The sequence below is a fragment of the Aspergillus piperis genome, assembly GCF_003184755.1.
Source record: "Aspergillus piperis CBS 112811 unplaced genomic scaffold BO85scaffold_14, whole genome shotgun sequence".
In the NCBI taxonomy this organism is placed as follows: domain Eukaryota; kingdom Fungi; phylum Ascomycota; class Eurotiomycetes; order Eurotiales; family Aspergillaceae; genus Aspergillus; species Aspergillus piperis.
Genome location: NW_020291604.1, coordinates 499,468 through 523,936, shown reverse-complemented (window position 1 = coordinate 523,936; position 24,469 = coordinate 499,468). Strand labels below are relative to the sequence as shown.

Below are 24,469 nucleotides of genomic sequence, written 5' to 3'. Positions count from 1 at the left end.
TTTTTCGGGGGGTGGGCTTGACTCGTTGTGGCGTCTAGGCCACGGCTAGCGTGCAGCTGCCCTCCAACCCACTTTGGGGCCCCTGGTCCATCCCAACTGGTCCAACTGCTCCATTCGGTCCTTCTGACGGCCTCCCGATCGGCCTCGACGCTTATCCTCTTCCGGTTAGCCGGCACCGGCCCTTTCATGGTTCGATTGGCCCTTTCCCTTTGTCGTTCGCAGGATTTCTGTGCATTTTGCGCATTTTTCGTGGCCTTTTTTTTTCCCTTTTCCACCATTTTTTTTATTTTTATTTTTGATTTTTAATTTTTGATTTTCCCTTCGCTGATCGTGACCAGCTAGATACCTTAGGCAGGATGTCGGTCATGTACCTACTGAGATGGTACCTACAGATGATGTCGCTTTAGTTCTTACCTTGTTCATCTGCAGAATTAAAGACTACCTAAAGTCATGATACTTGGTTGAAGGGCGATAATTTCACTGACTTTCGGAGAATATAACAAAATTTGAGGGATCAGATCCCCCAAATGCAGTCTTAACACAGACTATCTGAGTTAGTGGTCTGCTTCATGCCCAGATTCAATTTTTCTCCTGCCAGCTGATAGCCTGGATCTAAATCTGGGGGCAGTTCACCCGTCTGCTAGGAATGCCGATCAGTTGTACATCCTTCTGGAGTTCTGTACATGCATGCATTGATGATTGTGGGCTGGAATCCATTCCCCCCGCCGGCAGAAAGGTTGCTGTGAAGGTCTCCCCCGTACGACTCTCGGTGCTAAGCAGTCTAAGCTTGCTTACCTTAGCTGCACTGTCTTCGCTCTTTCTTCAGTGGTCGGTCCACTTAGAAAGTCTGGCGGGTGGGTAACTAGGACATCACTGTAAATCTCCCTTGGGCTGAGCCACACCCCAGCGCTTGAGCCACACGTGACCCATGCGATCGGTTTAATCTCAATTCCTCCCCTGACACGGGTTCTTTTTGTCATGCATTCTCTAGAAGACTTCCACAATAGCCAGTGTGAGACCTGAGAAGGGATTATTGAGGAGACCCGGAAGCTTATTGAGCGGAAATGGCGTCGATAGTTATTCGACTCGTTATCAGTTCATGCCAGGCTGATTCGTAGTAGGCTTAAATATGAAAGTTAAATGATCAATTGTCGATGCGACTGGTGTCTGTCAGCAGATCCTGTCCCACACACAAAAACTTCAACGCCAACTTATTTTTCGCAACAAATCCAGTGGTGGCAGACAACCGCTGGTCATCCATGTTTCCTAATGACTGGATGCATTGTTGCCTTTCAATAATAACAAATGCCACGGCGGAGGCATGAATGGCGGCCTTGCGGATGCCATGCAAGGTATCCAATCAGAGAGACGCGATCCGTCCTTGCAGGCTTGTCCGAAAATGGAACTCCCCCCAACGCCGCCCCCGAGCGACTAGTCACCAGCAAGTCCAGCTCGTAGTACGGATCATCTGGTCTGGATGCATTTCACTTCTCCTTCCCACACTTCCTTTCCCCCAACCCCCGTTGGGCTCTGTCAACAGCCTGCGGTTTAATAGCCGCAAGAGCGTCCTCTGACACCATGGCGCCTCGAGTCAATATCCCTCCAGCGACCCGCATTTGTCTTATCAGCCTTCTCACCCTCTCCTTGCTGTATAATATCGCCCGATGGCGGCAACTTGACACCACGCCCGGCGCACCCGCCATCACCCCGATTATACCCTATTTGACACTCGTTCCTTCACAATTTCTTTTCTATCCGTGGACCCTCCTTACTGCGACATTTGTGGAGCAGAACATCTTCACCGTGCTTTTGAACGCGGCCACTCTCTTTTATGGCGGAAAATACCTGGAGCGCGCATGGGGATCCCGGGAGTTCGCGAAGTTCATCCTAGCCATCGCCGTCATCCCGAACGTGGCGATTGTTCCGCTCTATATTCTAGGAGCTGCCCTCAGGAGCGGCTCCAGCAGCGGGTACGCCTTGTTCTCTCATGACGAATGCACAACATCTTGCGCTTTCCCTACTGACTCACCGACTTCAAGCCTCACGCAGATATGCGGCGGTATCTCGATTCAAGCATCCTTCCTGGTTGCCTTCAAACAACTTGTCCCTGAGCATACGGTGACTATCTTCAAAGGCTTGGTCAAAATGCGGGTGAAGCACTTTCCCGCTCTGTTTTTGTTCCTGAACACGATCAGCGGGGTTGTCTTTGGCACGCATGTCGCAGCGATTCTTGCCTGGCTCGGCCTCTCGACCAGTTGGACCTACCTTCGCTTCTTCAAACGCCAGCCTGATCTTACCGGCACATCGACCGATGGGCTAGGCATCAAGGGTGATGCCAGCGAGACTTTTGCGTTTGCATGCCTCTTCCCGGACGTGCTTCAGCCACCAATCGCCTTTCTATCCGATCAAGTTTATGCTCTGCTGGTCGCCGTCAGGATCTGTACACCTTTCTCCGAGGAAGACATTGCCTCGGGTAACCAGCAAGTTCTGGCACGGGGCGAGGCAGGTCTTCCCAGTCTTCTTTCCAACCATCGCAACGGACGGGCAATGGCGAAGCGGGAAGAAGCGGAGCGCAGACGTGCTTTAGCACTCAAGGCTCTCGACCAGAGGCTTCAAGCAGCAGCAGCAGGAAGGGTGCAGCCAGCGACGTCTGCAGCGAATCAGCAAGGATCCAGCCATACTCAGACTCCGACACCCAGAGTCTCAGCGGGCCAGAGTATGTTGGGAGAAACCAGCTATACCCCCGACCATGCGTGAAGCTGCAGCAACTCTACAAAGCATGGTTTCATGGAGTTTGGTCGGTTGTTTGGGATAGAAAGCAAAGGAACAATTGCAACGTAAAGTGTTTCTGCTGTTCAGTTTGTCATATACCAACCTTGGATTTTCTTTTGCAAGGAAGTGAGGTCTTCCCAGCAAGTGCAAGTGTGTGACATGGGGCGGGGCTTGTTGGCCTACACTGTACAAAATGTCTTCTACCTTTTTTCCTTTCCACAATGATGAATGAACATGATCACATACATATATACACTAGTGCAGAGCCTGTGAAGGGACAATAGTAGACCGCCCCACTACATAACATCCTTAACAATACCATATACCCATGATCTCAGCAAAGCACAATGTATACTTGCAACAGAAAGAAAAGAAATTTCCCCAAATTACATAATCGAACAGGAATAATACAGAGAGATATATGCTATGCTACAAGACACGACGCCCCAAGGTCGTATACTATATTCCCACACAAGCCAAATCACCCGTCCACATCACCATTCAAAAACATCAACCCTACAACTGCCTCAACTTCTCGACTTCACCCCTAGCCTCCTGCAACATACGTTCCTGATCCGCCTTAGCCTGACGAATAGCCGCTATACGCGTGCGATCCTTATCACTCTGCTGCCTCAACTGCTCCAACTTCTGCAACTCAGACTCCTGCTCCGGAGTAGGCTGAATCTCCTGCGCGCCCGTCATGTTCTTCACCTTAGCCCAGATATCCTTGTAGTCGAGGTTCTTCACATCCAGAACAGCGGTCTGCTCCGCCTCTCCGGGGACCGGGGCATGCTTGTCCGTGACGTCCTTGGCGGAGAGCAGGGATGCGGCGTTGCTGGCGCGCTCGGCGAAGTAGATCGTCAATGCGGCGGGACCTTCTTGTTCCTGTGTTTGGCGCACCGTCATGGGAATCGCTGGGTTGTGGTACTTGAGTCGGGGGAGGCAGTTGCGCCAGAAATGTCGCGCGCCTTGGTGTCCGCCGTAGATCTTGCGGGCGTATGTGAGGTGCAGCCGCGTGATGGCGGGGAATTCTTTCGAGGCGTTTGCGACAGTGGGGAGGGTTGCGGCTCCGGTGCCGACTTGGATGTTGAGGAGCTGGGATGGGGTGTTAGTAGGGTTGGGGTTTGATGGGTTTCTCCGGTGGACGGTTGGGTTGGTTGATTGATTCCGATGTGGGAGGGATAGCATCGGTGGGTAGGGATTGGGGTTGTCGGGTTGTGATTAGGGTTCAATGGGGAATAAATGACATTATAAAATAAGAACATACCCTCTGTTGAATAGCCATGTCAGTATCTGGGTCATTGATAATGGGTGATGGTGGTCAACTTACGGTTTTCAGCTTCCGCATCCGCTTGAAGAGGTTGACCATTGTGACGGTTGGAGCGCCTGAGCGACTACTTTCTGATGGGAGATATGTCAAGGAATGGGATTTTCAGGTCGCGCCCGGCTGTGATTGATCTGGATGGGCCGACGACGGGGTGGTTAGATGGCTGCTGGTTCGGAGCTGTCTCCCGTTGATTTTTGGGATCCCCGGCGGAAAGAAAAGCAGCCGATATCAGATCACGTGATGCTCAGATAATGTGCTTCGGCGATGCTGATGATAGTCTCTTATTGATTGGCAACTATGGGTGGTGACTCCTTCGAATGAACCCGAACGCTCAGCCCCTTCCAACTCAGACATTTTTTCAAGTCTTCCCTTCATTCTGTTGTTCAAATTCAAAGGATTTCGCTCTCACCGAGTATATCTCTGCCCGGTTCACTCCTGCCTTAAAGCGTGATGACTCAAACATGCATCCTTCGCTCCAGGCATTGTACCAGAATTGTGACTCACAATTTCTAATAACCACTCCACATTCAAAGTCCATCTGCCATATATCGATTACCTGAATGAGGCTGAGCAATGAAGCCATCGCCCTTGATACTGGGATATCCCCATGCTCCGATACCGGATGAGGCAGGCGGTGACTCACGGACCGCCTTTTCCCACATTCGGAGTAATTCTTTTCGACCCCGCGGTGACTCCAGTCGCTCGATCTATATAACGCTGCCCTTTTCCCTCCTCGCCCTCGGGCTCATTATCTCCAGTTTGTCAGATTTATCCTTCTACATCCGGAGTCATGGCAGCCGCCGCCGCCGCTGCATCTGCAGCTGCGCTCGAGCAGGGCACGAAAAACACTATGAAACTCGAGAATGTCTGCCTCACATGCCCCTCTTTGTCCCCCAAGAGACCCAGTTTGACCTGGATTGAGCTGACCATGTATTATCTGCATAGACCGAGAAGAGAGATACCCTTATCGCCCTCGAGAAGAAGTACCAGGCCCAATGGAAGGCAAACAAGGTCTTTGAGGTCGATGCTCCCTCCGAGACGGAGGTGCCTTTCGGCAGCATGTCCGCCGCTGAGCTCCGTGAGAAGCACCCCAAGTTCTTCGGAACCATGGCCTACCCCTACATGAACGGTACCCTTCACGCCGGTCACAGTTTCACTGCTAGCAAGGTCGAATTTATGACCGGTGTTGCTCGCATGGAGGGCAAGAGGGCCCTTTTCCCTCTCGGATTCCACTGCACCGGTATGCCCATCAAGGCCTGTGCCGACAAGCTCCGGGATGAAGTCGCCAAGTTCGGCAAGAACTTCGAAGGCTACAGCGAAGAGTCTGAGGAGCAGGACACGGCCGCCGTTGCCGCTCCCACCCAGGAGGTTAAGGCTGAGCAGGAGAAGTTCTCCGGAAAGAAGAGCAAGGCCGCTGCCAAGACCGTCAAGATGAAGTACCAGTTCCAGATCATGCTGGCTATTGGTATCCCCATTGAGGAGATCCACAAGTTCGCCGATGCCGCCCACTGGCTCCAGCACTTCCCCCCTCTCGCCATTCGTGATCTCGACAGCCTGGGTGCCCGTGTTGACTGGCGCAGACAGTTCGTCACCACCGACGCCAACCCCTACTATGACGCCTTTGTGCGCTGGCAGATGAACCGCCTTCACGAGCTGGGCAAGATCCAGTACGGCAACCGTTACACCATTTACTCTCCTAAGGACGGACAGCCTTGCATGGACCACGACCGCACTGAGGGTGAGGGTATCGGTCCCCAGGAATACACCGCTATGAAGCTCAAGGTCAAGGAGTGGGCTCCTGAGATCGCCGAACTCGTCAAGGGCAAGATTGAGGACGATGCCAATGTCTACTTCGTCCCCGCCACTCTGCGTCCGGAGACCATGTACGGACAGACCTGCTGCTTCCTTGGCCCCAAGATCACCTATGGCCTCTACAAGGTCAAGGAGAAGGAATACTTCGTCGTCACCAAGCGGGCTGCCTGGAACATGGCTTTCCAGGGCTACTTCGCCGACGGCGAGAAGTTCCTCAAGTCCCAGGACCAACTGCCCCTTGTCGTTGAGGCCCCCGGAACTGCCTATGTCGGTACTCTCGTCAACGCTCCTCTTTCTTTCCATACTGAAGGTGTGCGCATCCTTCCCATGGAGGGTGTCTCTGCCAGCAAGGGTACCGGTGTTGTCACTTCCGTGCCCTCGGATTCTCCCGATGATTACGCCACTTTGATGGATCTCGCGAAGAAGCCGGAGTACTATGGTATCAAGAAGGAGTGGGCTGAGCTGGAGATCTTCCCTCTCATCGAGACTCCGACGTACGGAAACCTCACTGCTCCCGCTCTCGTCAAGCAGCTCAAGATCAACTCTCCCAAGGACGTTAACCAGCTTGCACAGGCCAAGGAGTTGGCCTATGGTGAAGCTTTCTACAAGGGTACCATGATTGTCGGTGAGTACAAGGGACAGCCCGTGAGCGCTGTTAAGGAGAAGATCCGTAAGTCTCTGTACGAGAGCGGTGATGCCTTCCCCTTCGCCGACCCTATGGGCAAGGTTGTCAGCCGCAGTGGAGATGACTGTGTTGTTGCCTACCTCGGCCAGTGGTTCCTGAACTACGGTGAGAACGACGCTGAGTGGCAGAAGACCACCCTGAACCACGTTGTGAACACCCTGAACGCCTACTCAAACGAAACCAAGAACGGTTTCGAGAAGAACCTGTCCTGGCTCAACCGCTGGGCTTGCGCCAGAACCTACGGTCTGGGTTCGAAGCTGCCCTGGGACAAGCAGTTCCTTGTCGAGAGTTTGAGTGACAGTACCGTCTACATGGCCTACTACACCATCGCCCACTACCTGCACGGTGACCGCTACGGCAAGGAGCCTGGCTCCCTGAACGTGAAGGCCGAGCAGATGATCGACGAAGTCTGGGACTACGTCTTCACCAGACGTGAGCTCAGCGATGAGCTTGTTTCCAAGAGCGGTATCAGCAAGGAGGCTCTGCAGAAGATGCGTAGAGAATTCGAGTACTGGTACCCTCTGGACGTCCGTGTCTCCGGAAAGGATCTCATCCAGAACCACTTGACCTTCTTCCTGTACATCCACGTCGCCCTCTTCCCTCCTGAGTACTGGCCTCGCGGTGTCCGTGCTAACGGACACTTGCTGCTCAACGGTGAGAAGATGAGCAAGAGTACGGGTAACTTCCTTACCCTGAAGGATGCTGTCGACAAGTTCGGCGCTGATGCCACCCGTATCGCCTTCGCCGATGCTGGTGACGGTATCGAAGACGCTAACTTCGAGGAGACCGTCGCTAACAGCAACATCCTCCGTCTCCACACTCTCAAGGACTGGATGGAGGAAGTTGTCAAGGACGAGTCCCTACGTACCGGCCCCGCCGATGCCTTCTGGGACAAGCTCTTCGACAACGAGCTTAACGGCCTTGTCCGTGAGACCAAGAAGCACTACCAGGAGTAAGTCACCTTTTATCCCCCTACAATCCCGCAATCACCTGTCCACATGATGCTCGCATATTCTACGTATTTGCTACTTCAGAGCCTTTCACGGCCATGAGACAAACATCACCACATGCCTGACGGACCCTCCACAAATACTCTTCGTCTTGCTTCACTTGACTGCCACTGGGACTTTCATGAAGCTAACTACTTCTAGCACCAACTTCAAGCTCGCCCTGAAGTCCGGTCTGTACGATCTGGTCAGCGCCCGTGACTTCTACCGTGAAGCCACCACCACTGCCGGCATTGGCATGCACCGTGACGTCGTCCTCCGCTACATCGAGCTGCAGGCTCTGATGATGGCCGTCATTGCTCCTCACTGGTCCGAGCACATTTGGGTCGAGATCCTGAAGAAGGTTCGTACCTACCCCACAACTCCACTCCGTCACACCCCCACTAACACCCTATCCAGCCCTCGACCATCCACCACGCCCGCTTCCCCGAGGTCCCCGAGCCCTCCCTCGAGCTGTCCGCAGCCCTTGACTACGCCCGCTCGACCACCTCCAGCATCACCTCCGCGGAGGCCAACTTCGTGAAGAAGCTCTCCAAGGGCAAGCAGACTGCCTTCGACCCCCGCAAGCCCAAGAAGCTCAGCATTTACGCGGCCAAGAAGTTCCCCGTCTGGCAGGAGAAGTACATCGACCTTGTGCGCGAAGCCTTCGACGCAATCAGCATCTCCTTCAACGACAAGGAGCTGAACGCCAAGGTCGGCAAGCTCGGCGAGATGAAGAAGGCTATGCCCTTCGTCCAGAGACTCAAGAAGCGTCTCGTTGTCGACAAGGAAGTCCCCGAGGCTGTCTTCGACCGCAAGCTGCCTTTCGATGAGTTCGCTGTCCTCAGCGAGATGGTTGCTGCTATTAAGCGCGTTACTGGCGCCAAGGAGCTGGAAATTGTTGCTGTCGATGAGGGTGGCAAGACTGGTGAGGTCGTTGGTACTGGTGAGAAGAGGGAGGGATTGCAGGCTGAGAATGCCGTTCCCGGCCAGCCTTCTTTCAACTTTGCCAATATTGAGTAGATGATCAAGATGAAGATGGTGATGATTATACATGATACAGATTAGATGAGATATCTTGATGGGTTTCATGTTTTCTTTTCTTTTTTTTTAGTGAAAGATCATAAAATAGCAATTTCATTGGGTTATGTTAGAATTGTCGGTTCGATTTGGTAATGCTTTGTAGTTCTGCTGTTACTGTTGGGTAGACATAGTATACTACCAACGATAACATCATACTCATTGCAATTTTACAGGACGAACTGCGGTTTCACCAGGCAATGAAGCCAAAAAAGACTAGATCGATCATGCCAAACTGTTTAGTACCCCAATCATCCTGTAGCATATATCATTAGCATCATGCACTAACCCCGCCTACGATATCTCAAAGTCAAGAGTAACAGAACGAGAATCGACAGACACGGTTACTTGGTACTCACCTTCTCAACCCCTCCCTCAATACGTCCTCCTCCTGCGCATAGACAAGCCTAAACCACCCTGGTATATTTCCATGCTCTTCACATGGATGCAGGAATACTTCTGCGTCAACGAATTTCTGAGCGAGGGCGAATTCAGGCGGAGACGTGCTATTACCACTGCTATCTTTTGGAAGATAGGGTGATAGGTCGATATATATAAAAAAGCCGGCGTTTCTGTAGGGAACAATATAAGTTGCTATATCCGAACATAGTTTTGGAAAGAGTTCTGGACACGTCTTGACTCACCCCCCCTTTATGTAGTTAATTCCCTCCTGGGCAAGAGTTGATGTTGCAATTCGGTACGCTGAAGCAAGACTTCGTTGGCTTTTGGCAGTGAAGTTGCGAACGAAGTCTTGATCTTCGAGGATGGTGGTTCCGATTGTTACAGCTGCTGTGGAGGCGCTGTGGAGGCGTCTGTGAGCTGGGTTAGTTGACTTTTGAGTTGTCAGTCTGGCAGATAGTGGCAAACTGACAGGATTGCATTGCAGGAATGGCGTAGGGGTTTGTTCTTTGTGATAAGAAAGCCTAGGTGGAGGCCGCCGGACGCGAAGTCCTGAGATTATATATGTTGGACACATTCTAATGAGCAGAGAACATAACGAGGTAGCGGCATACCTTGCTGAATCCGTACAACAAGTGCACCAGGTCAGGGTTGATCAGCTTCGGGGTACTGAGGGATAATATAGAGGTGAATGGAACGGCATCTGGGTCTCCGGAATCGAAAACGCATGAAGCATAAATTTCGTCGCTGATCAGATGAAGCTGGTGCTTGTTACAAAACTTGAGAATCTCCGTCAGGGTTTGAACAGAATAGCAAAGGCCTAGACGTAGTGTCAACGCTACGTTATTGATAAGCAACGAAGTGGTTATCCATACCGGTAGGATTATGCGGATTCACTAGCATCAATGCCCGGATCTGCACGCCTCTCGCCCGAGCATTTCTCAGGGCCAATTCATACTTCTTGACAACAGAAGGAGCAAATGCCTCCTCCACAGTGGTGTCTGCATATACCATCTGCACACCCGCTTCGACACCGTAATCAAGCTCGAATCGTCCATAAGCTGGCCTGCTGATTAAGATGCCGTCGCCTGGCTCAGCTAGGGTGAATCCAAGCATGCTCCCTATTGCAGTTGCGCCGCTGGCAACAATGACTTCTTCCGATTCGATTGGAGCAATGGGATCGAGTAGATTATTCAGATGCATTGCGACTGCTTTCTGTAGACGATGGATGGCATTGTTACCAGAGGTATAGGCAACTGATGCTACGTTGAACTCGACCTAAGCATGTAGAAGATATTGGTTGGGATTGCTGAGTTCCAGAGGGAAAAGAGAGAGGGCTGGATATTGACCTTGGTGTTGATGTAGTTGGCTATTTCTGCGCGCATTGGTGCCTATCTGCTTATAAGTACTTTGGAGTTGTGGCCTCATTTCGCAGATAACTTACATGTTCTGCTAATGCAAATGATATCATGCCCTCCGGATTCGTCTCTTTGCTGTACTCGTGCGGTAGAGCATAGCGCCACGGGATCTTGTGCAATTGCGCATTATTGCTGCCTCGAGACGAGAGCATTGTCGAAAGGTTCTTTATGGGATGTGTCTGTTAGCTATATAACGTTGGTATACAGCTGAAGCGATTGTGTATTGTTCGAGGAGCGGATGCTTACTATGCAGCCAGGTAGTGAAGAGGGGTTGTAGCGCAACCACAGGTGGGAATACTAGCAGGATTAGATAATAACCTAGATCTGGGAAATGAACTCAAACAGGCGAGAGACATGCAGATTAAGTTGGGAGTGAGAAGAAAGGAGGAAGAATGAAGAGGGAAGAAGCCCACGTGAAAGAAGGCAGTGGATGATAAACTAATAATCTGCTCACCAACAATCGATGATCTATTTATACATCAACAACCACCACACAACCCCAATCATTATAATACAGCATTGTTTATCCCTTTCTAGTATACACCGTGAAACACCAATCGCTATGCAAATCATATACTATACAAGGTCATCCATGCTGGAAGACCGTCTCAGCTGTGCCGGGCTCGCTTCTCCAGCCCAATGTTCTGCCGTCCCCGAGGTCCCTTCGCGCGGTTGTCAGCGACCTTCTTCGCTTCTATGAACTTCCAGCATTCAATCGGAGGACGAGACCCAACATGGCGGCCGTACGGAGTGAACACTTCCACTTGAGGGAAAGACCTTGACGTCTCATCCTCAGAATCGGACTCCTTCGCGGACTTGGCTCGAACTTGAACTGTAAGCTCAACCCAGCCGCATCCTTCGATCAAAACATCGGTCGACATTACTTTGTATGGTAGAGACGGCATCTTCATATGCCCATCTTCAACCGCCTTGGCGATAGACCTGGGGAGGTGCGAATGAGTCACGTCCCATTTCAGGTCAAAAACACCTGCAGATGAGATGACCTGACCGGTACCTTCTCTGGCAATATTGGTCTTGGGGTAAGGGCGCTGCTCCGTTTGCATTTCAATAGCCTTTTCGGTTCTGGTGAGATGCGATTCAAGCGGGACGAAGCAAGCTGCCATCACGACATCCTCAGGGTTCATCGGCGTAATTCTGACAAGACCTCCTCCGAGAAGTAGGGATTGGCCAGGTTTGATTGAGAGGCGCTCAGGCTTCTTCCTCTTGGTCATGATCAAATCGCGTTTGAACTCATCACGGACATGGTCGGCCAGCTCGCCACGCTCGAGCCCCGGCAGATCAATCATCTCGCCCCTTCCACGGCCAAACGGGATACGAATAGGTGATACCGTCGTGCCGGGTAGAGAAGAGACCACAGGGAGAATAGGATAGAGATCCTCCCGAGGCGCAGGGGGTAGAAGTCCCTCTGAATCAATAGCAGAAGTGTCATAGTGGGTAGCGATTTTGGACTCCTCCTCACGAAGCTCAATCAAATCCGCAATCTTCTCGAGATTCCTCGAATCCTTGGGAAAGCATGCCTCAATAAAACTGCTTTTACCAACGTTGGCCTTCCCAATCACCCAAATCCCACCCCCATGCTCCCTAATCTCCTCCTTAACTTTCTTCGTCCACCATCCCCGCTGAGCACTAATCATATGCACATTGCCCAAGCGGAACTCCTCATGCGAGAGTCCAAACGTATCACGAAGCACAGACCGTACATATTCCATCTTCGAATCAACCTGCTCCTTCGTAGCGGCCAACAGATCCGACCTATTAATAACGAAACTAATAGTCGGCAGCTTCTTCCCGCTCTTATACTTATAAGTCGCAGAGCGCCGATTCTTCGACCGCGGATCCATAATCCCCAGCGTATCGTAGATCTCCTTCACAACAGACATAGGAAAATCCGCCGCATCAACAACATGATAAATCCGATTATTTTTATGAGGCGACTCATCCAGATACGCGCGAAGGGATTCCATAGTCGGCGAAATAGCAGGAACGGCCTTGTTATGATGCAGCAGATCATGGCATCGATCGCAGATTTGTACCGGGGCTTTCGATTTCTCCAGATACTTGCCGGCAGTATCTGCCGCTTTCACCAAAGAAGCACCAACTGCACAATAAGAATCAGTCAATTAGTATATGAACCAAAACCACCATCACAGAACAGAGAGAGAAAATAATCACTCACACTTCGGCCTCGGCACACTCCCCCCAACATCCGTAAGCTCCAGATACTTCTGAATCCGATCCGCCGCCTTCTCCCCCTCAGCCTTCAATCCGGACCCTTCTTCCCCATTTCCCTCACCCTCAACAACCTGCTTCGTCTCAGACAACAGCTTCCGCGTCTGTTTCCTAGTCTTCCCATAATACCCAGGCTCACTCGGCTCGACAGTCTGCGCATACGCACCGCATCCGGGACAACACACGGGGAGGACAGCTTCTTCAATTGTTGGTTCAGGAGCCGGGCTTGCGCGGAGAGGGATACTCGTGGAAAAGCTGCGTAGCTGGACAGGGATTTCGGTGCGAGCTAGTATTTCCGGACGGGAAGAGAAAATAGCGGTTGTCGTTCGCAGACACGGCTTGCGAAGGCGGGATATTTGTAAAGGAGCTCGGTGGTACGGTAGGCGCCCTCGTGGGATTATGCGCCCGAGGTATGGCGACATGGTTGGTGAGGTTTGGGGATGTTGGAGAGCTCGGAGGAGAAATGCGATGAAAGTCTAGTTCTAGTTGGTACTGATAGCGAGTGATAGCGGCGATAGCGTTGGTGGTCCGCGCCGGCGGCCGGAAAAAAGTTGCTGTGGCGAACTGACTAGGTGGTTCTACTATAGCTAATATAGGTATTGGGTGCTGTTGGTTTATAAGATAATGTCAAGGAGAGGTGGTTATTGTGAAGAATATTATTTTCATGAAATCTGTACACTAGCTATGAAGCTTGAGATGAAATGACCGTGCTTCGCAAACCCTGATATCAATAACGAGCTAACGACATGAAAAACAACCAGAACCATAGACCATACGCCGTAATCACATGAAAAGAAAACATTGAATGGTATTCAATCAAGCTTTCGCTTTTCCCTTTCCCTTAGGATCTTCAGCCTCCTCCTCTTCCTCCGAGTCACTCATAAACTCATCATCCTCATCAAAGCCAATATACCGGCGAGGTGCCGCGTTACGAACCGGTTCAGCCGACGACGGTCCAGGCGCATCCTCCATCTCCTGCTCATCATCACTTTCCTCCTCAGAGCTAGAGGGCGTCTCCCGACCACTTCCCTCACTCGGGCTAGCACTTGTGCTTGATCCGCCCAGAATCGTATCGCGCAAGTTATCCGTCCACATACCATCCTTCATAGCCATAAGAACCGCCTCTCTCGCCTTCTCATTCATCTCATCCTTGTCCTCCATCCACTGGCCATCAATCTTCTGCTTGCCACCTCCGTTCTTCAACTCCTCTTGACGTTTCTCCGCCGCTTCAACAACAGCCTGCCACCGGCGCCGACGCTCCTCCTTCTCCTTCTTGTCCATCTCCGGCTTGAGAGCGAGGTACTCGGCCAATGCCTTGGCTTCGTTGACTGTGCGTAGACGACGGCCATCGAGGTTGCGGCTGGATCCATTGTCGTCGCCTTGGTTGCGCTTGCGCTTGCTGGACATCCGCCCACCGGCAGCACGGAGCTGGGATCCGAAACCTCCCTTACCACCGCATAGGGGGGTGCTGAGGCGGAGGGGGAGGATGGAGGTTGTGGCGAGGTTGTCATTGGTGCTGATGAGGTAGGATGCGATGGATTCGGATGAGGGGAGAAGTTGCTTGTTGCTGGTTGTTGTCAAGACCAGACGATTGAGTGGCAGAGAAGGAGGCAGGTATGAGGCGATTTTGTCCGTCAGGTCAGCGACGCTGGATGATGATGGTAGCGCGAAGGAGAGTGTTGATGGAAGTGAGAGACCGGGAAAGGTCGATAATAGAACGTTGACGTTTTGGGACGCCATGATGATTGGTGATATCGCAGAGACCGTCAGTTAAGCAGTGCGTCTATACCGAGTACGTGAAGCGCTGAGACTGTTGCTGCTCTGGAGATGATGGATTGTAGAGGTGAGGCGCAGTTGACTTCATTCAGGATGCGGAGGAGTTCCCGATAAGGCCATTGATGACTAACAGGGAAACCACCTCTTTGTAGCCTCAGGCCAGAAGCGCATCTTGCACGTGACGCAGCTTATCCGCCTAGCGGAGCGATTAGGGCCCCAACCCTGAAACCGCTTCCCGATGGGGAATTACCGCACTTTTTTCTCGACCGCAGCCGCTCCACTCACATCAACTACATTTAAACCACCCTCTTCGCGCGTTGTCAAGGCGATTCCCCGAAGAGCGCTAGGAACTCGCGACAATGTAAGTGATGCACCTAATATCGGCCATTGATATCATATAGGATGATGTAGCTAACCTTGATTCAGGCTTATCCCCAAGGAAGACCGCAAGAAGATCCACGAGTACCTCTTCCGCGGTATGTGAACACCTATATCGACCGACCTTGTTTCCCCGAAATGTTGCGCGACGGTCGATCGATCGATGATGGATGAATCAGTCATGCTGACGGTTAACAATAGAGGGTGTGCTCGTGGCCAAGAAGGACTTCAACCTTCCCAAGCATGGCGACATTGACACCAAGAACCTCTACGTGATCAAGGCCTGCCAGTCCCTGACCTCCCGCGGCTTCGTCAAGACCCAGTTCTCGTGGCAGTACTACTACTACACCCTCACCCCCGAGGTACGTTTTCTTCCATGATTATAGCCGGCGCAGGATACGATAAGGACGGATTGTCTGACTGGTTTGATATAGGGTCTTGACTACCTCCGTGAGTGGCTCCACCTCCCCGCTGAGGTTGTCCCCGCCACCCACATCAAGCAGCAGCGTTCCCACGCTCCCCCTCGTGGCATGATGGGCGGTGAGGAGCGTGAGCGTCGTCCCCGTGCTCCTCGTGAGGGTGGCTACCGCCGCCGCGAGCAGGAGAACAAGGAGGGCGGTGCCCCCGGCGAGTTCGCTCCCAGCTTCCGTGGTGGATTCGGCCGTGGCCGTGGTGCTCCCTCCTCCTAAGGGGTGTCGCCTGCCGGTCTTCCAAGGGCTTAATGGGATCGTTGCCGGTGTGGCTTGAACGACTTTGAAAGAAGTCGGGAAGCTGTATCGTGCACGTCCTAAAAAAGAAGTTATGCCAAGCTACTGTTTCACAGTTATGATATAGTTAGGATTAATGGCATGATTTCATGACTTCATTTTATTTTTTATTTCGTAAGATAAGTGGCGGCTAAATCTGCTGCTATATACATGCGGTTGATATACCAAAAGGCAATGTCGAGATGTATGCAGAGGCGCAACTATAGACAACCGCTGTCAACGCAGCTCATTTCGAGAACCTCTTTCGATCATAACGGATCACTGCTTGCAAGATGACTGATGCACCTGTTGCGCAGTCATCTGCGGAGCAGAACTCCTCCGGGTGATGGCTCAGCCCATCTTTGCAGGGAACGAAGATCATGCTGGTCGGCACTCTCTTGGAGGTAAAGACACTATCGTGGCCCGCCCCGCTCATGATTGTCCGCATGAGGGACTTGGGCTCCGCAGCATTAACGTCCGAAACGACCGCCTCCGCGGATTGCTGCACGCACTCGATGCAGTCAGGGTGGAACTTGACAGCGGGCGAATCGAAGTCAAGGGTCCACTCTACGCGGCAAGGCTTGCCAATACCCTTACCCTCTTCCGTAGCGATCGAATCGAACTCTTTCCTCAATTGGTCTTCTACAACCTGGACCAGTTCGCTTTCTGGGCCGCGAATGTCGAGAGTGAAGCTGACAGTGCCGGGAACCGTGTTCACACTGCCGGGCTTTGCCTCTACAATTCCAACGCTAGCCAGACAGCCGTGGGAGGAGGCAACCTCACGAGCACGTACCATCATACGAGCAAAGGCATATAGGGCATCTGCACGGTGTTCGAACGCGGTGGTACCTGTGTGGGTGTCTCTGCCAAAGATTGTCAGGCGGAACCAACGGTATGCCTGAACGGCGGTAACGACACCAACGTGCTGGCCTGCAGAAATAAGATGGGGGCCTTGCTCGATGTGTAGCTCGAAGTGGGCCGCCATGGGTGTTTGCTTGTATGAGCACGGGACACTTCCGAGATAGTTGATCTTCTCCAGCGCAGACTTCATAGACTCTGGGGCAGAAGATGCGGTCGGGAGAGATGCGACTGTTGGGACTTCTTTAAGCCCATGTGCTCGTTCGAGAGGGATGCATTCTGCCCAAACGCCAGAAGACACCATGCTAATGGGGAACCGGGCACCCTCTTCGCTGTGATCGTGTTAGCGATGTGAGTTGAAGCATAGTAATAGCAATCCGGGCCATACTTTGTCCAGTTGACAACTCCAATTCCACCTTCCGTCTCCAATCCCATCTCGTCAATTACTTTCAGCGTTTCAATACCGGAGAGCACACCCAGAATTCCATCATACCGGCCACCTGTCGGCTGCGTATCCAGATGGCTGCCAATGAAAGTGGGTGGGACGTCAGTCCGTCGTCCAGGGCGAACAGCGAAGATGTTACCCATTTCATCCACCGTGACCTCGCATTTCAATGCCTTTGTTGTCTCAATGAACCAGTCCCGTACTTGCTTGTCCTCCTGCGACAGCGCGAGTCGCTGCATGCCAGTGTCTGTGTGCCCACTGAATTGCTGTTAGACCAACTCTCGATCCATGGCAAAACGCGGGCCATTGGGTATGTCAAGCGGCTCCTTTGCATAAACCCAAAAGACCGCTTGTAGTGATTCCAAAGGGTGTTACAGTATCACTTACTCTCCCCAACGGATGCCATATCCCCACTGACAGCTATGATGGAGGTCCCTCGCCAAACGTTCTTTATTGGCCCTGAGAGCAGAGACCTCAGCCTCGGTTAGCTCCGTAGACAGCATGGTATGAGTCGTGGTAACTGAGAAAGCTCGACGTGGAGGCGTGATTGCGGGTTTCGCAAATGCTGATCTTGTCTGCTTGGATAGGATCCCAGTAAACCTGGCAGCAAATAATCTTTGGTAGCAGATGAAGGCCATCTTGAGCCGAGTGAGCGCCCAAGGAGGCTATATCTTGTTCAATGGTCTTATTGTTGGAGACCCTTCCAGATAAGACGGCCCAATCGACACTATGATAAGATAGCTGGGTGGGGTTGAGCTGGGGTCTCGGGCTTTCCACCGAATCAGACATCCGCAAATTTGGGTGACGATGGAGCGTTTCCTCATACTCCAACGGTCTTGGCCGCTTATATAGGAAGGTACAAGAGTAGCTCGGCAATGGGCGATTCTATTGATGATGAGGGGTAGGGACGGCCTCCAGCTAGCCTGTCTGATTACCGATTGACAGGGCGTGGAGCGGTTGTAGTAGTGGGTTGACCAATGCACGACGGACCAGCCATACGGACTGTAACCTTGCTAAATGACGGATCGAATCGTCTATGCTATCCGGGCGAAGTTAGTTCTCCTTGTAGGCTTCAATGCCATGTTCATTGCACGGTATAAGTTTCCGAAGCTGCGAGTACTTGGTGGCTAAGAGGACGATTGCATCCACCCAACGATTCAAACAACCAACATGTACTGCTAAAGACACAAGGGGAAGGGTTTCCGCTTGCGGAAGACTCAATCAGTGCCTGGGCACACTATAGAGGACAAGTGCTTCAATTGACTGAAGAGATACCGATAGTCATCAGTAGTGGGTTTATGAAGACAACTGTTTCTGGTAGCCGGCAACCATGTGTTCGTTCCCCTTAAGCGTTATGGACTTGGTCGAATATAGTCAGTTACGCACACGCACCCTTAAAGGCAAAGCAGACGCACTATTTTCTCAAAAGCTATCATAAAAGGGTGTAGAAAGTTGCAAGAAAAGATGGACATAATCTACTTAGATCATACAATAACAACCAAGAAAAAGAAAAACAATAAAATCGACAGCTGTGTCGATGGGTGATTCCAAAGATTGATGAGAGGAGTCTTTTGGGCAAACCACGGCCATCTCTGGTAAAAGGCAAGAAATGGGTTCTGAGCTAGTTTGTCCCACTCCTCGCAGATTCTACTTTAAACTGCTTCTTATAGTACCTTCCGTCAGCCACCCGCCGCAAGTTCGAGACCTCGCCGGCGCGAACCTTTTTTCTTCCCTCAACTTATCTTTTCGTCTTCTTCCGCCTTGCGATTGCTAACCCCGCATTCAGTCATTGCGACCTTCAATTCCCCTCAGACATTACATTGATTGCCATCAACGTATATACTCAACCTCATCACACAAGATGTCTTCCGCTGCCTGTATCTTCTGCAAGATCATCAAGGGTACGGTGGCTCCTACCTCTGCACACCTACAAATACTATATATTCTTTGTTCTCCAACTGCGCCCGCTGGTTAGCAGTGATTCGATCCGGCTAACCCGACGTAAACAATAGGTGATATCCCTTCTTTCAAGCTCTTCGAGAGCGACAAGGTCTTTGCCTTCCTCGATATCCAGCCTCTTAGCCGTGGACACGCTGTAAGTGTTGTCGTCCCTCTTCTATGAATTGCATACATACCACCACTTCAATTATACCCCCGCACGACATGGACATGTCGCATTCTGCTCCCAACCTCGAGACGGACAATCGACAGTCCCTCAAAACTAACACTACATCCACAAATTCCACCCCAACACTTCAATTCCAGATTCTCAATAAACCCATAACCTCCACATACCTCTCCCCCAGAAAGACAAAACCAAGAAACCAAACCAAGCTAACATCTCACCCCCAAACCACAGCTCGTGATCCCCAAATACCACGGTGCCAAGCTCACCGACATCCCCGACGAAGATCTTCAGGAAATCCTGGTACGTAGACAGAACCGACATGCACCACCAAAAGAAACTCAGCGCTCGACCCGCATGCTTTTATAAGGTCCCGCCTGATCGAGGACCCTGCGAGCACTTACCCCCCTCCCTCCTCCTCCTCCTCCTCCTCCTCTTTCAGTCTTCCCCGCAGCTACCTAGCTAGCCAGCCACAGGAACGAACAGATACTAACAAGGAAACTTCAACGATTCAAACAGCCCGTCGCGAAGAAGATCGCCAAGGTCACCGGCGCCGAGGACTTCAATATCCTCCAGAACAACGGTCGCATAGCGCACCAGGTTGTTGATCATGTAAGTTGATATTCTTTTATAGATGTTTGGGGGGGAATAAATGCTAATGTTTAATGTTTTCAGGTTCACTTCCACATGGTATGTTATCGCGCACTTGAAGGAACAGCATATGGCTGCTCATAATGCCATCAATTGGTTTCACTTGCTAACATGATGCTGGAACAGATCCCCAAGCCTAACGAGAAGGAAGGTCTCGGTGTCGGCTGGCCCGCTCAGGAAACCGATATGGATAAGCTGAAGGCTCTGTTCGAGGAGCTCAAGGCTAAGATGTAAATGTGTATGTAGTACGGATATAGCAAGTGCTACGGCTGCGTCTATTTACATACCATGTGCTATTAGTATCAGTTCTACTTTCACAATCTGAATATTCGTAGGGTACACACTGTAAGCTATGATACAGACGATGATAGCCAACTTCTGTGGGAATGCATCTATCAAGAAAAATCCATTGCTCCATTTGAAACCACCAACAAAAACCGCAATCCAAGTATACATGCTCCATGACAGACAGGTAGAAGCTGTATGTACATGCTCTCACGATGTGAGCGTTATTATGACAAGTAGTCCTCTATCAACACACTCTAACAGTCTATCTTCATACCAAGGCCCGGAGCGTATTACTCGGCCTTCTCATCGTTAAGTGCGTTTCCCTCGACCTTGCTCTTCGTGGGATAGAACTCGATCTTACCCTCACCTTGGATGACATCTAGTCTATCGTACAAGGAGGTGGCCCGAACGTATGGGTCAAGCTGCCAGTATTGGACCCTTAAGCGCTCGATCAGGTCCTTTCTCTTGTCCACCGCTGCCTTGACGGCGCTCTCATCCTTCTTCATCGTCGAAGAAATCCACTCGATGGTGGCGCCTTGAAGCTCCTGCGCCAGCTGCTGTCTCTCGGCCACCATTTCGTCCCGCTTGGCTGTGTCCTCCTGAAGCTTGTTCTCGTCGGGTTGAGGCTCGACATACTTGTAGGCCCAGTTCTCGTCACCTTCAAGTTCTTTCATAATGCGATCTTTGGGAATGAACTTCTCCAAGTCCTGGACATTCTTGGTGAACTGGATCTTAGAGGCGACCACAGGGTCGAGCCAGCCCTTAATGATGTTCCAGATACCTGCAATCGAAGTTAGGGGAATTCCCTTGGATACCAAATCTGGAGAACTAACCTGAGAAGATCCAAGGAGCCTTGTGAATCAGAACAACTCCCAGACACTCCGGGTAGTTGGCTTCGAAGCACTTGATCATATACTTCACCGGATGATAGTCCTATAACATATCAGAGATGGAATCTGTTGGCAGTTGACAGAGTGCTAACCATGTTTGCTAGGGAGAAGTCGGTCATGTCGAAGACAACACACTATTACCCGTTAGTGCATGATACTCTTACTGTGAGGGTGTATACTCACAGCTGTTTCGACTGGAGGTGCAAGCATCATCCGAGCGGTCTCAATTGTGTACACAGTGAACCGGTCCAAAGCTTCTGTCTCCTGGTCGGCGGCCTTGTGCAAGCGCACTCTGACGACGCAGATCGGCCGGCCAAGCTTGTCCACGCCATGGAGGAAACTCTTGCCCATTCGCATCTGCAACAGGAAGTCTTCACCAGCCTTCTTCTCAGCAGGATCTGAGCTCTGGGATTTCTTCAGAGCACTTTGCTCGCCATTCTGCATGATGTCCTCGTCCAACTTCACATCCAGCAGTCTCCAGCGAAGCGTAGAGATCAACATGACCAGAGCCTTCTTGACGTCCCACTTTCGCGCGCGCAGGAAGCGCAAGAGCAGAGAATCGGGATTGTCATGCTTGACCATATTCCACAAAGTCACCCGGATCTCCTCAGGCTTCATATCCACAAGCGCCTGCTGGAACTCCTTCGATTGGCCATACTTGTCATCTCCATCGGCGATGCTGATAGAAGCGAGACTCGAAGCGATCCCGTTGGTCCCCTTGTCGCTAGCGCTATCTTCCTCCTCATCCGTGTTGCTCCGCCCGAAAAGACCGAACCTACTCCGCTTGGGCTGTTTCTTCTTATCTTGGGGTTGGCTTGCAGCAGCAGAGTCGCCGTTCTGCTGCGGAATCTGTTCGATAGCATCCAAATTGACTCCACAGACCTTTAGCAGCAGAACCCAAAGCTCTTGCAGCTTGGCTTCCTGCTCTGGTGTGAGATTCCCCACAGTCCCGGGTGGTAGATCCATAGGCATTGTCTTTAGGGTTTCGATGACGCCGAGAAAGGGTACTTGCGATTCTTGCAAAGGTTCGAGTGAGGCGGAGATCGTAGGAATATCACCTCCCGACTTGCGGTATTTATCCTGCAGCCAGGCTCCTGCTCCGATAAGAAGTAGGGTGAATGTGACTGGCCAGAACGACGCAGCTTCCCTCGGTTTGTAAGGTTGAGACAACGGCGAAGTGGAGAAGGGTCGTCTGAAGGATCGAGGAGACCAAATCAGAAGACTTTGATTAGAGCACCGCGGTGGGAGGATCTGTGCAGGTCCTGAATGCAGGAGTCTGCCCGACGCGAATTTGATGGAATTGGCCGAGGATGGAGGTAGACGGCGGCGCAGGAGGGAACAAGCATGCATGTGCTTATTCGTGAGGGCCAGAAGGCGATTGGAGAAGGACGAGTCAAATCCCAAAAGCAGAGATGCCGGCTGTCTTTTCCTGGTGTCCTCGTGAGTAAAATGAGAGACGAAGATCCGAGCCTAAATTTCCAGCCGGAAATAATGCGGGGAAGGAAGGCGAGAGAGAAGGAGGCGAAGAGAAGGCGGACAGTGCAGCTCGCTTGGAACCTTCACAGATTCAAGGTTCAGCTGCAGGAGACTAAGGGGAACTCACAGCGGTTGGATGCGGCAATGATGGGGAGAGGAAGATGAAGCAAGCGAACAGGATGGATTGCCAAGTCTCTTATTTTTGCCCGTCCGCAATCCAATGATGATAATCACACCAGGGGTCCCTCCGGACTAGACGGAAGAACTAAGTAAGTCCTAATTATAGGCTGATTGGACCATTTTGGGTCACAGTGGCGCCCCCCAGGCAGCAAATCTGCAGACACCTGAGGCAGGAAAAAGGAGGGTCCAGTGACTCGGCCTTGCCTAAAGCGGGGATCAACATCAACAAACCCAATCTTTCGCAACTCCTTCATACACAACTTGAAACACAACTGCGTCAAGTCGCATATTTGTGACAGCTTTTCTTCTATACCGCGCTTATTCCTATTTTGTCTTATCAGTGTCTCTCAACGGGCTTGGTTGCAGCCTCCAATTTGGGTGCACAGTCTCAGAATCGTCATGGATGCTTTTGCCCGCTCATCGTCTCGCCCACGGCCCTCGTCGCGACCCACGACTCCCTTAAGACCCAGTTCCCGGTCGTCGATCCGCGAAGCTCATGGCTATGGCAGCAGTATTGGTATGGCAGGCTACACCCAGCCTGCCATCAATGCCTTGGAGCCCCAGTTTGCAGAGCTTGCAGACTCCATGGCCGACCTCGAGGCCAACTTCATGCACCTTCAGCTGATGCACGAAAGTTTGACCCGGTTCAGTGAGAGCTTTGCCAGTTTCCTCTATGGATTGAACATGAACGCGTTCTGTGTGGACTTCCCAGAGGTAATTGCGATTGAAAATAGTGGCTGTCTTCCCTCCTAAGCTGACGATCGGATACAGGCGCCCATTCCAGAGTCTTTCCGGAGAGCCAAGCAAGCAGAGGCACAGAATGGTATGGACATAGCTATATAAAAGGAAGATCCAATACTAATAGCACGGGTAGAAGCCGAAGCCGAACAGCTGAAAGCGACCACTGAAGCGGAGATGACATTCATGTGAGTCTTGATTACTCCCCGGGCTAGTTGTTGATTGCTTTCCTCATAATAACAACATGACGCACTTAGGACTACGGACACTTCCTTCATCGAACATCCTTCGAGCACCGTTCCCTCCAAGCCTTCGGCCAAAATTCCGGCCCCGTCGCGTGGCACCACCAGAGGATCCACGCGTGGTTCGACAAGCAGTCGTTATGCGACACGGGGCGCCAATCGTGGCGCCCGGCCCAGCGCATTGCCCCGCGGACGAGGATTGCGGTGAAGGCAGGAACCCGGATGGTAGAAATTTTCAACAGGGCGCAGACGGTTGAGCATGGAGAGGCACAAAGACTTGCGCGAAGGGAACGGCCTGCTATTGGCAATCCGTAGAGAATCCCTGCAGTTCGCAACGCGCCCCCAAACCTTGAGAGGAACTCCGTTCCTGAAAGAACCTACGGCGACGATAGCGTTTCGTAACACGAAGCCTGCCGAGCGGCCTGTCCGATCTCAGCGGCTCGGATCTTTCTGAGGGAAGTTCTTGTTAGCCCAGGGTGTAGAGTTAGGGTAGGCTGGAAATCTCCAGTCTAGTGCCCACAACTATTTCAGAGCCCGGAGAAAATCTGGTCACGTATGATAGCCTTACGCATAATGATGAAAGCAAAATATTCCAAGTGTTGAAAGTGGGTGTCCTTGCGGCTCGAATAAGCGTTGTAGGACCATCGCCCGTCCCCAGAATGACCCACCCCGGGGTCAATGGGGAAAGACATCATCAAGTATCAGATGCCCCATCTTGATACGTATTTGGAGGCGCACGGCCATAGTTTGCCAGTGTATATAATGTTGGGTGATTTGTCTTGTCGACGGACATAATGAATGCATAAACTGGAAATAAAAAAAAAAAAAAAAAAAAAAAAAAAAAAAAAAAAAAAAAAAAAAAGAAGACCCCGGAAAGCACAACCAAGTAAGGCAGCCAATCAGGCCATCTGGGCGATCTCGGATCAAATGCAGTCCCGGTTTCTTAT

At 51.6% G+C, this 24,469-nt stretch overlaps 10 protein-coding genes across 10 annotated transcripts; 5 read left to right on the top strand and 5 right to left on the bottom strand.

Annotated features, from left to right (window-relative positions):
* Positions 1 to 1,239: 1,239 nt before the first annotated feature.
* Positions 1,240 to 2,757, top strand: BO85DRAFT_479340 (rhomboid family protein; the record flags this gene model as incomplete). Its single annotated transcript, XM_025662946.1, has 1 exon — positions 1,240 to 2,757. Exon 1 carries the CDS (start codon positions 1,579 to 1,581, stop codon positions 2,755 to 2,757), a length of 1,179 nt encoding a protein of 392 aa, XP_025513793.1. The 5' UTR covers positions 1,240 to 1,578.
* A 370-nt stretch (positions 2,758 to 3,127) lies between these two features.
* BO85DRAFT_451114 (mitochondrial 54S ribosomal protein mL61) lies at positions 3,128 to 4,277 on the bottom strand. The gene is made up of 2 exons (XM_025660518.1): positions 4,098 to 4,277; positions 3,128 to 3,868 (listed from the first exon to the last, which is right to left on the bottom strand). The coding sequence occupies exons 1-2, from the start codon at positions 4,139 to 4,141 to the stop codon at positions 3,289 to 3,291; spliced, it is 624 nt and encodes a 207-aa protein (XP_025513792.1). The 5' UTR covers positions 4,142 to 4,277; the 3' UTR covers positions 3,128 to 3,288.
* A 494-nt stretch (positions 4,278 to 4,771) lies between these two features.
* BO85DRAFT_68333 (leucine--tRNA ligase CDC60) lies at positions 4,772 to 8,911 on the top strand. The gene is made up of 4 exons (XM_025665588.1): positions 4,772 to 4,964; positions 5,045 to 7,548; positions 7,748 to 7,946; positions 8,003 to 8,911. The coding sequence occupies exons 1-4, from the start codon at positions 4,890 to 4,892 to the stop codon at positions 8,603 to 8,605; spliced, it is 3,381 nt and encodes a 1,126-aa protein (XP_025513791.1). The 5' UTR covers positions 4,772 to 4,889; the 3' UTR covers positions 8,606 to 8,911.
* Positions 8,698 to 10,631, bottom strand: BO85DRAFT_521704 (1-aminocyclopropane-1-carboxylate synthase; the record flags this gene model as incomplete). Its single annotated transcript, XM_025665213.1, has 8 exons — positions 8,698 to 8,918; positions 9,022 to 9,234; positions 9,307 to 9,474; positions 9,534 to 9,613; positions 9,676 to 9,881; positions 9,937 to 10,339; positions 10,411 to 10,452; positions 10,506 to 10,631. 8 exons carry the CDS (start codon positions 10,629 to 10,631, stop codon positions 8,888 to 8,890), a joined length of 1,269 nt encoding a protein of 422 aa, XP_025513790.1. The 3' UTR covers positions 8,698 to 8,887.
* A 248-nt stretch (positions 10,632 to 10,879) lies between these two features.
* On the bottom strand, positions 10,880 to 14,583 carry BO85DRAFT_470186 (uncharacterized protein). The gene is made up of 3 exons (XM_025662382.1): positions 13,608 to 14,583; positions 12,677 to 13,180; positions 10,880 to 12,598 (listed from the first exon to the last, which is right to left on the bottom strand). Exons 1-3 carry the CDS (start codon positions 14,467 to 14,469, stop codon positions 11,088 to 11,090), a joined length of 2,877 nt encoding a protein of 958 aa, XP_025513789.1. The 5' UTR covers positions 14,470 to 14,583; the 3' UTR covers positions 10,880 to 11,087.
* Positions 14,584 to 14,743: 160 nt separating this feature from the next.
* On the top strand, positions 14,744 to 15,747 carry BO85DRAFT_401050 (40S ribosomal protein eS10; the record flags this gene model as incomplete). The annotated part of the gene is made up of 4 exons (XM_025657146.1): positions 14,744 to 14,866; positions 14,945 to 14,981; positions 15,085 to 15,245; positions 15,318 to 15,747. 4 exons carry the CDS (start codon positions 14,744 to 14,746, stop codon positions 15,570 to 15,572), a joined length of 576 nt encoding a protein of 191 aa, XP_025513788.1. The 3' UTR covers positions 15,573 to 15,747.
* On the bottom strand, positions 15,739 to 17,570 carry BO85DRAFT_424675 (M20 family metallo-hydrolase; the record flags this gene model as incomplete). Its single annotated transcript, XM_025658050.1, has 3 exons — positions 15,739 to 16,819; positions 16,876 to 17,190; positions 17,320 to 17,570. 3 exons carry the CDS (start codon positions 17,568 to 17,570, stop codon positions 15,877 to 15,879), a joined length of 1,509 nt encoding a protein of 502 aa, XP_025513787.1. The 3' UTR covers positions 15,739 to 15,876.
* Positions 17,571 to 18,793: 1,223 nt separating this feature from the next.
* Positions 18,794 to 19,942, top strand: BO85DRAFT_521699 (HIT family protein; the record flags this gene model as incomplete). Its single annotated transcript, XM_025665212.1, has 6 exons — positions 18,794 to 18,833; positions 18,945 to 19,027; positions 19,292 to 19,360; positions 19,577 to 19,669; positions 19,733 to 19,747; positions 19,835 to 19,942. 6 exons carry the CDS (start codon positions 18,794 to 18,796, stop codon positions 19,940 to 19,942), a joined length of 408 nt encoding a protein of 135 aa, XP_025513786.1.
* A 73-nt stretch (positions 19,943 to 20,015) lies between these two features.
* BO85DRAFT_451109 (CRAL-TRIO domain-containing protein) lies at positions 20,016 to 22,543 on the bottom strand. The gene is made up of 4 exons (XM_025660517.1): positions 21,070 to 22,543; positions 20,979 to 21,020; positions 20,830 to 20,929; positions 20,016 to 20,777 (listed from the first exon to the last, which is right to left on the bottom strand). The coding sequence occupies exons 1-4, from the start codon at positions 22,234 to 22,236 to the stop codon at positions 20,287 to 20,289; spliced, it is 1,800 nt and encodes a 599-aa protein (XP_025513785.1). The 5' UTR covers positions 22,237 to 22,543; the 3' UTR covers positions 20,016 to 20,286.
* Positions 22,544 to 22,777: 234 nt separating this feature from the next.
* Positions 22,778 to 24,124, top strand: BO85DRAFT_470180 (DASH complex subunit DAM1). Its single transcript, XM_025662381.1, has 2 exons — positions 22,778 to 23,256; positions 23,538 to 24,124. The coding sequence occupies exons 1-2, from the start codon at positions 22,942 to 22,944 to the stop codon at positions 23,835 to 23,837; spliced, it is 615 nt and encodes a 204-aa protein (XP_025513784.1). The 5' UTR covers positions 22,778 to 22,941; the 3' UTR covers positions 23,838 to 24,124.
* The last annotated feature ends 345 nt before the right edge of the window (positions 24,125 to 24,469 follow it).

Excerpts from the sequence above, each read along its gene's own strand:
- BO85DRAFT_451114 (XM_025660518.1), bottom strand. The coding sequence starts at position 4,141 with ATGGTCAACCTCTTCAAGCGGATGCGGAAGCTGAAAACCGTAAG. Across the intron at positions 3,869-4,097 it reads CGGAAGCTGAAAACCGTAAG|GCTCCTCAACATCCAAGTCG; the intron begins TTGACCACCATC and ends CACCCCATCCCA.
- BO85DRAFT_68333 (XM_025665588.1), top strand. The coding sequence starts at position 4,890 with ATGGCAGCCGCCGCCGCCGCTGCATCTGCAGCTGCGCTCGAGCAGGGC. Across the intron at positions 7,549-7,747 it reads ACCAAGAAGCACTACCAGGA|CACCAACTTCAAGCTCGCCC; the intron begins GTAAGTCACCTT and ends AACTACTTCTAG. Across the intron at positions 7,947-8,002 it reads GGGTCGAGATCCTGAAGAAG|CCCTCGACCATCCACCACGC; the intron begins GTTCGTACCTAC and ends CACCCTATCCAG.
- BO85DRAFT_470186 (XM_025662382.1), bottom strand. The coding sequence starts at position 14,469 with ATGGCGTCCCAAAACGTCAACGTTCTATTATCGACCTTTCCCGGTCTC. Across the intron at positions 13,181-13,607 it reads TGAGGATGATGAGTTTATGA|CTCTCCAACATCCCCAAACC; the intron begins GTGACTCGGAGG and ends TTCTCCTCCGAG. Across the intron at positions 12,599-12,676 it reads GAGTGTGCCGAGGCCGAAGT|TTGGTGCTTCTTTGGTGAAA; the intron begins GTGAGTGATTAT and ends CTTATTGTGCAG.
- BO85DRAFT_451109 (XM_025660517.1), bottom strand. The coding sequence starts at position 22,236 with ATGCATGCTTGTTCCCTCCTGCGCCGCCGTCTACCTCCATCCTCGGCC. Across the intron at positions 21,021-21,069 it reads CACCTCCAGTCGAAACAGCT|TGTGTTGTCTTCGACATGAC; the intron begins GTGAGTATACAC and ends AACGGGTAATAG. Across the intron at positions 20,778-20,829 it reads GGCTCCTTGGATCTTCTCAG|GTATCTGGAACATCATTAAG; the intron begins GTTAGTTCTCCA and ends CTTCGATTGCAG.
- BO85DRAFT_470180 (XM_025662381.1), top strand. The coding sequence starts at position 22,942 with ATGGATGCTTTTGCCCGCTCATCGTCTCGCCCACGGCCCTCGTCGCGA. Across the intron at positions 23,257-23,537 it reads TCTGTGTGGACTTCCCAGAG|GACTACGGACACTTCCTTCA; the intron begins GTAATTGCGATT and ends TGACGCACTTAG.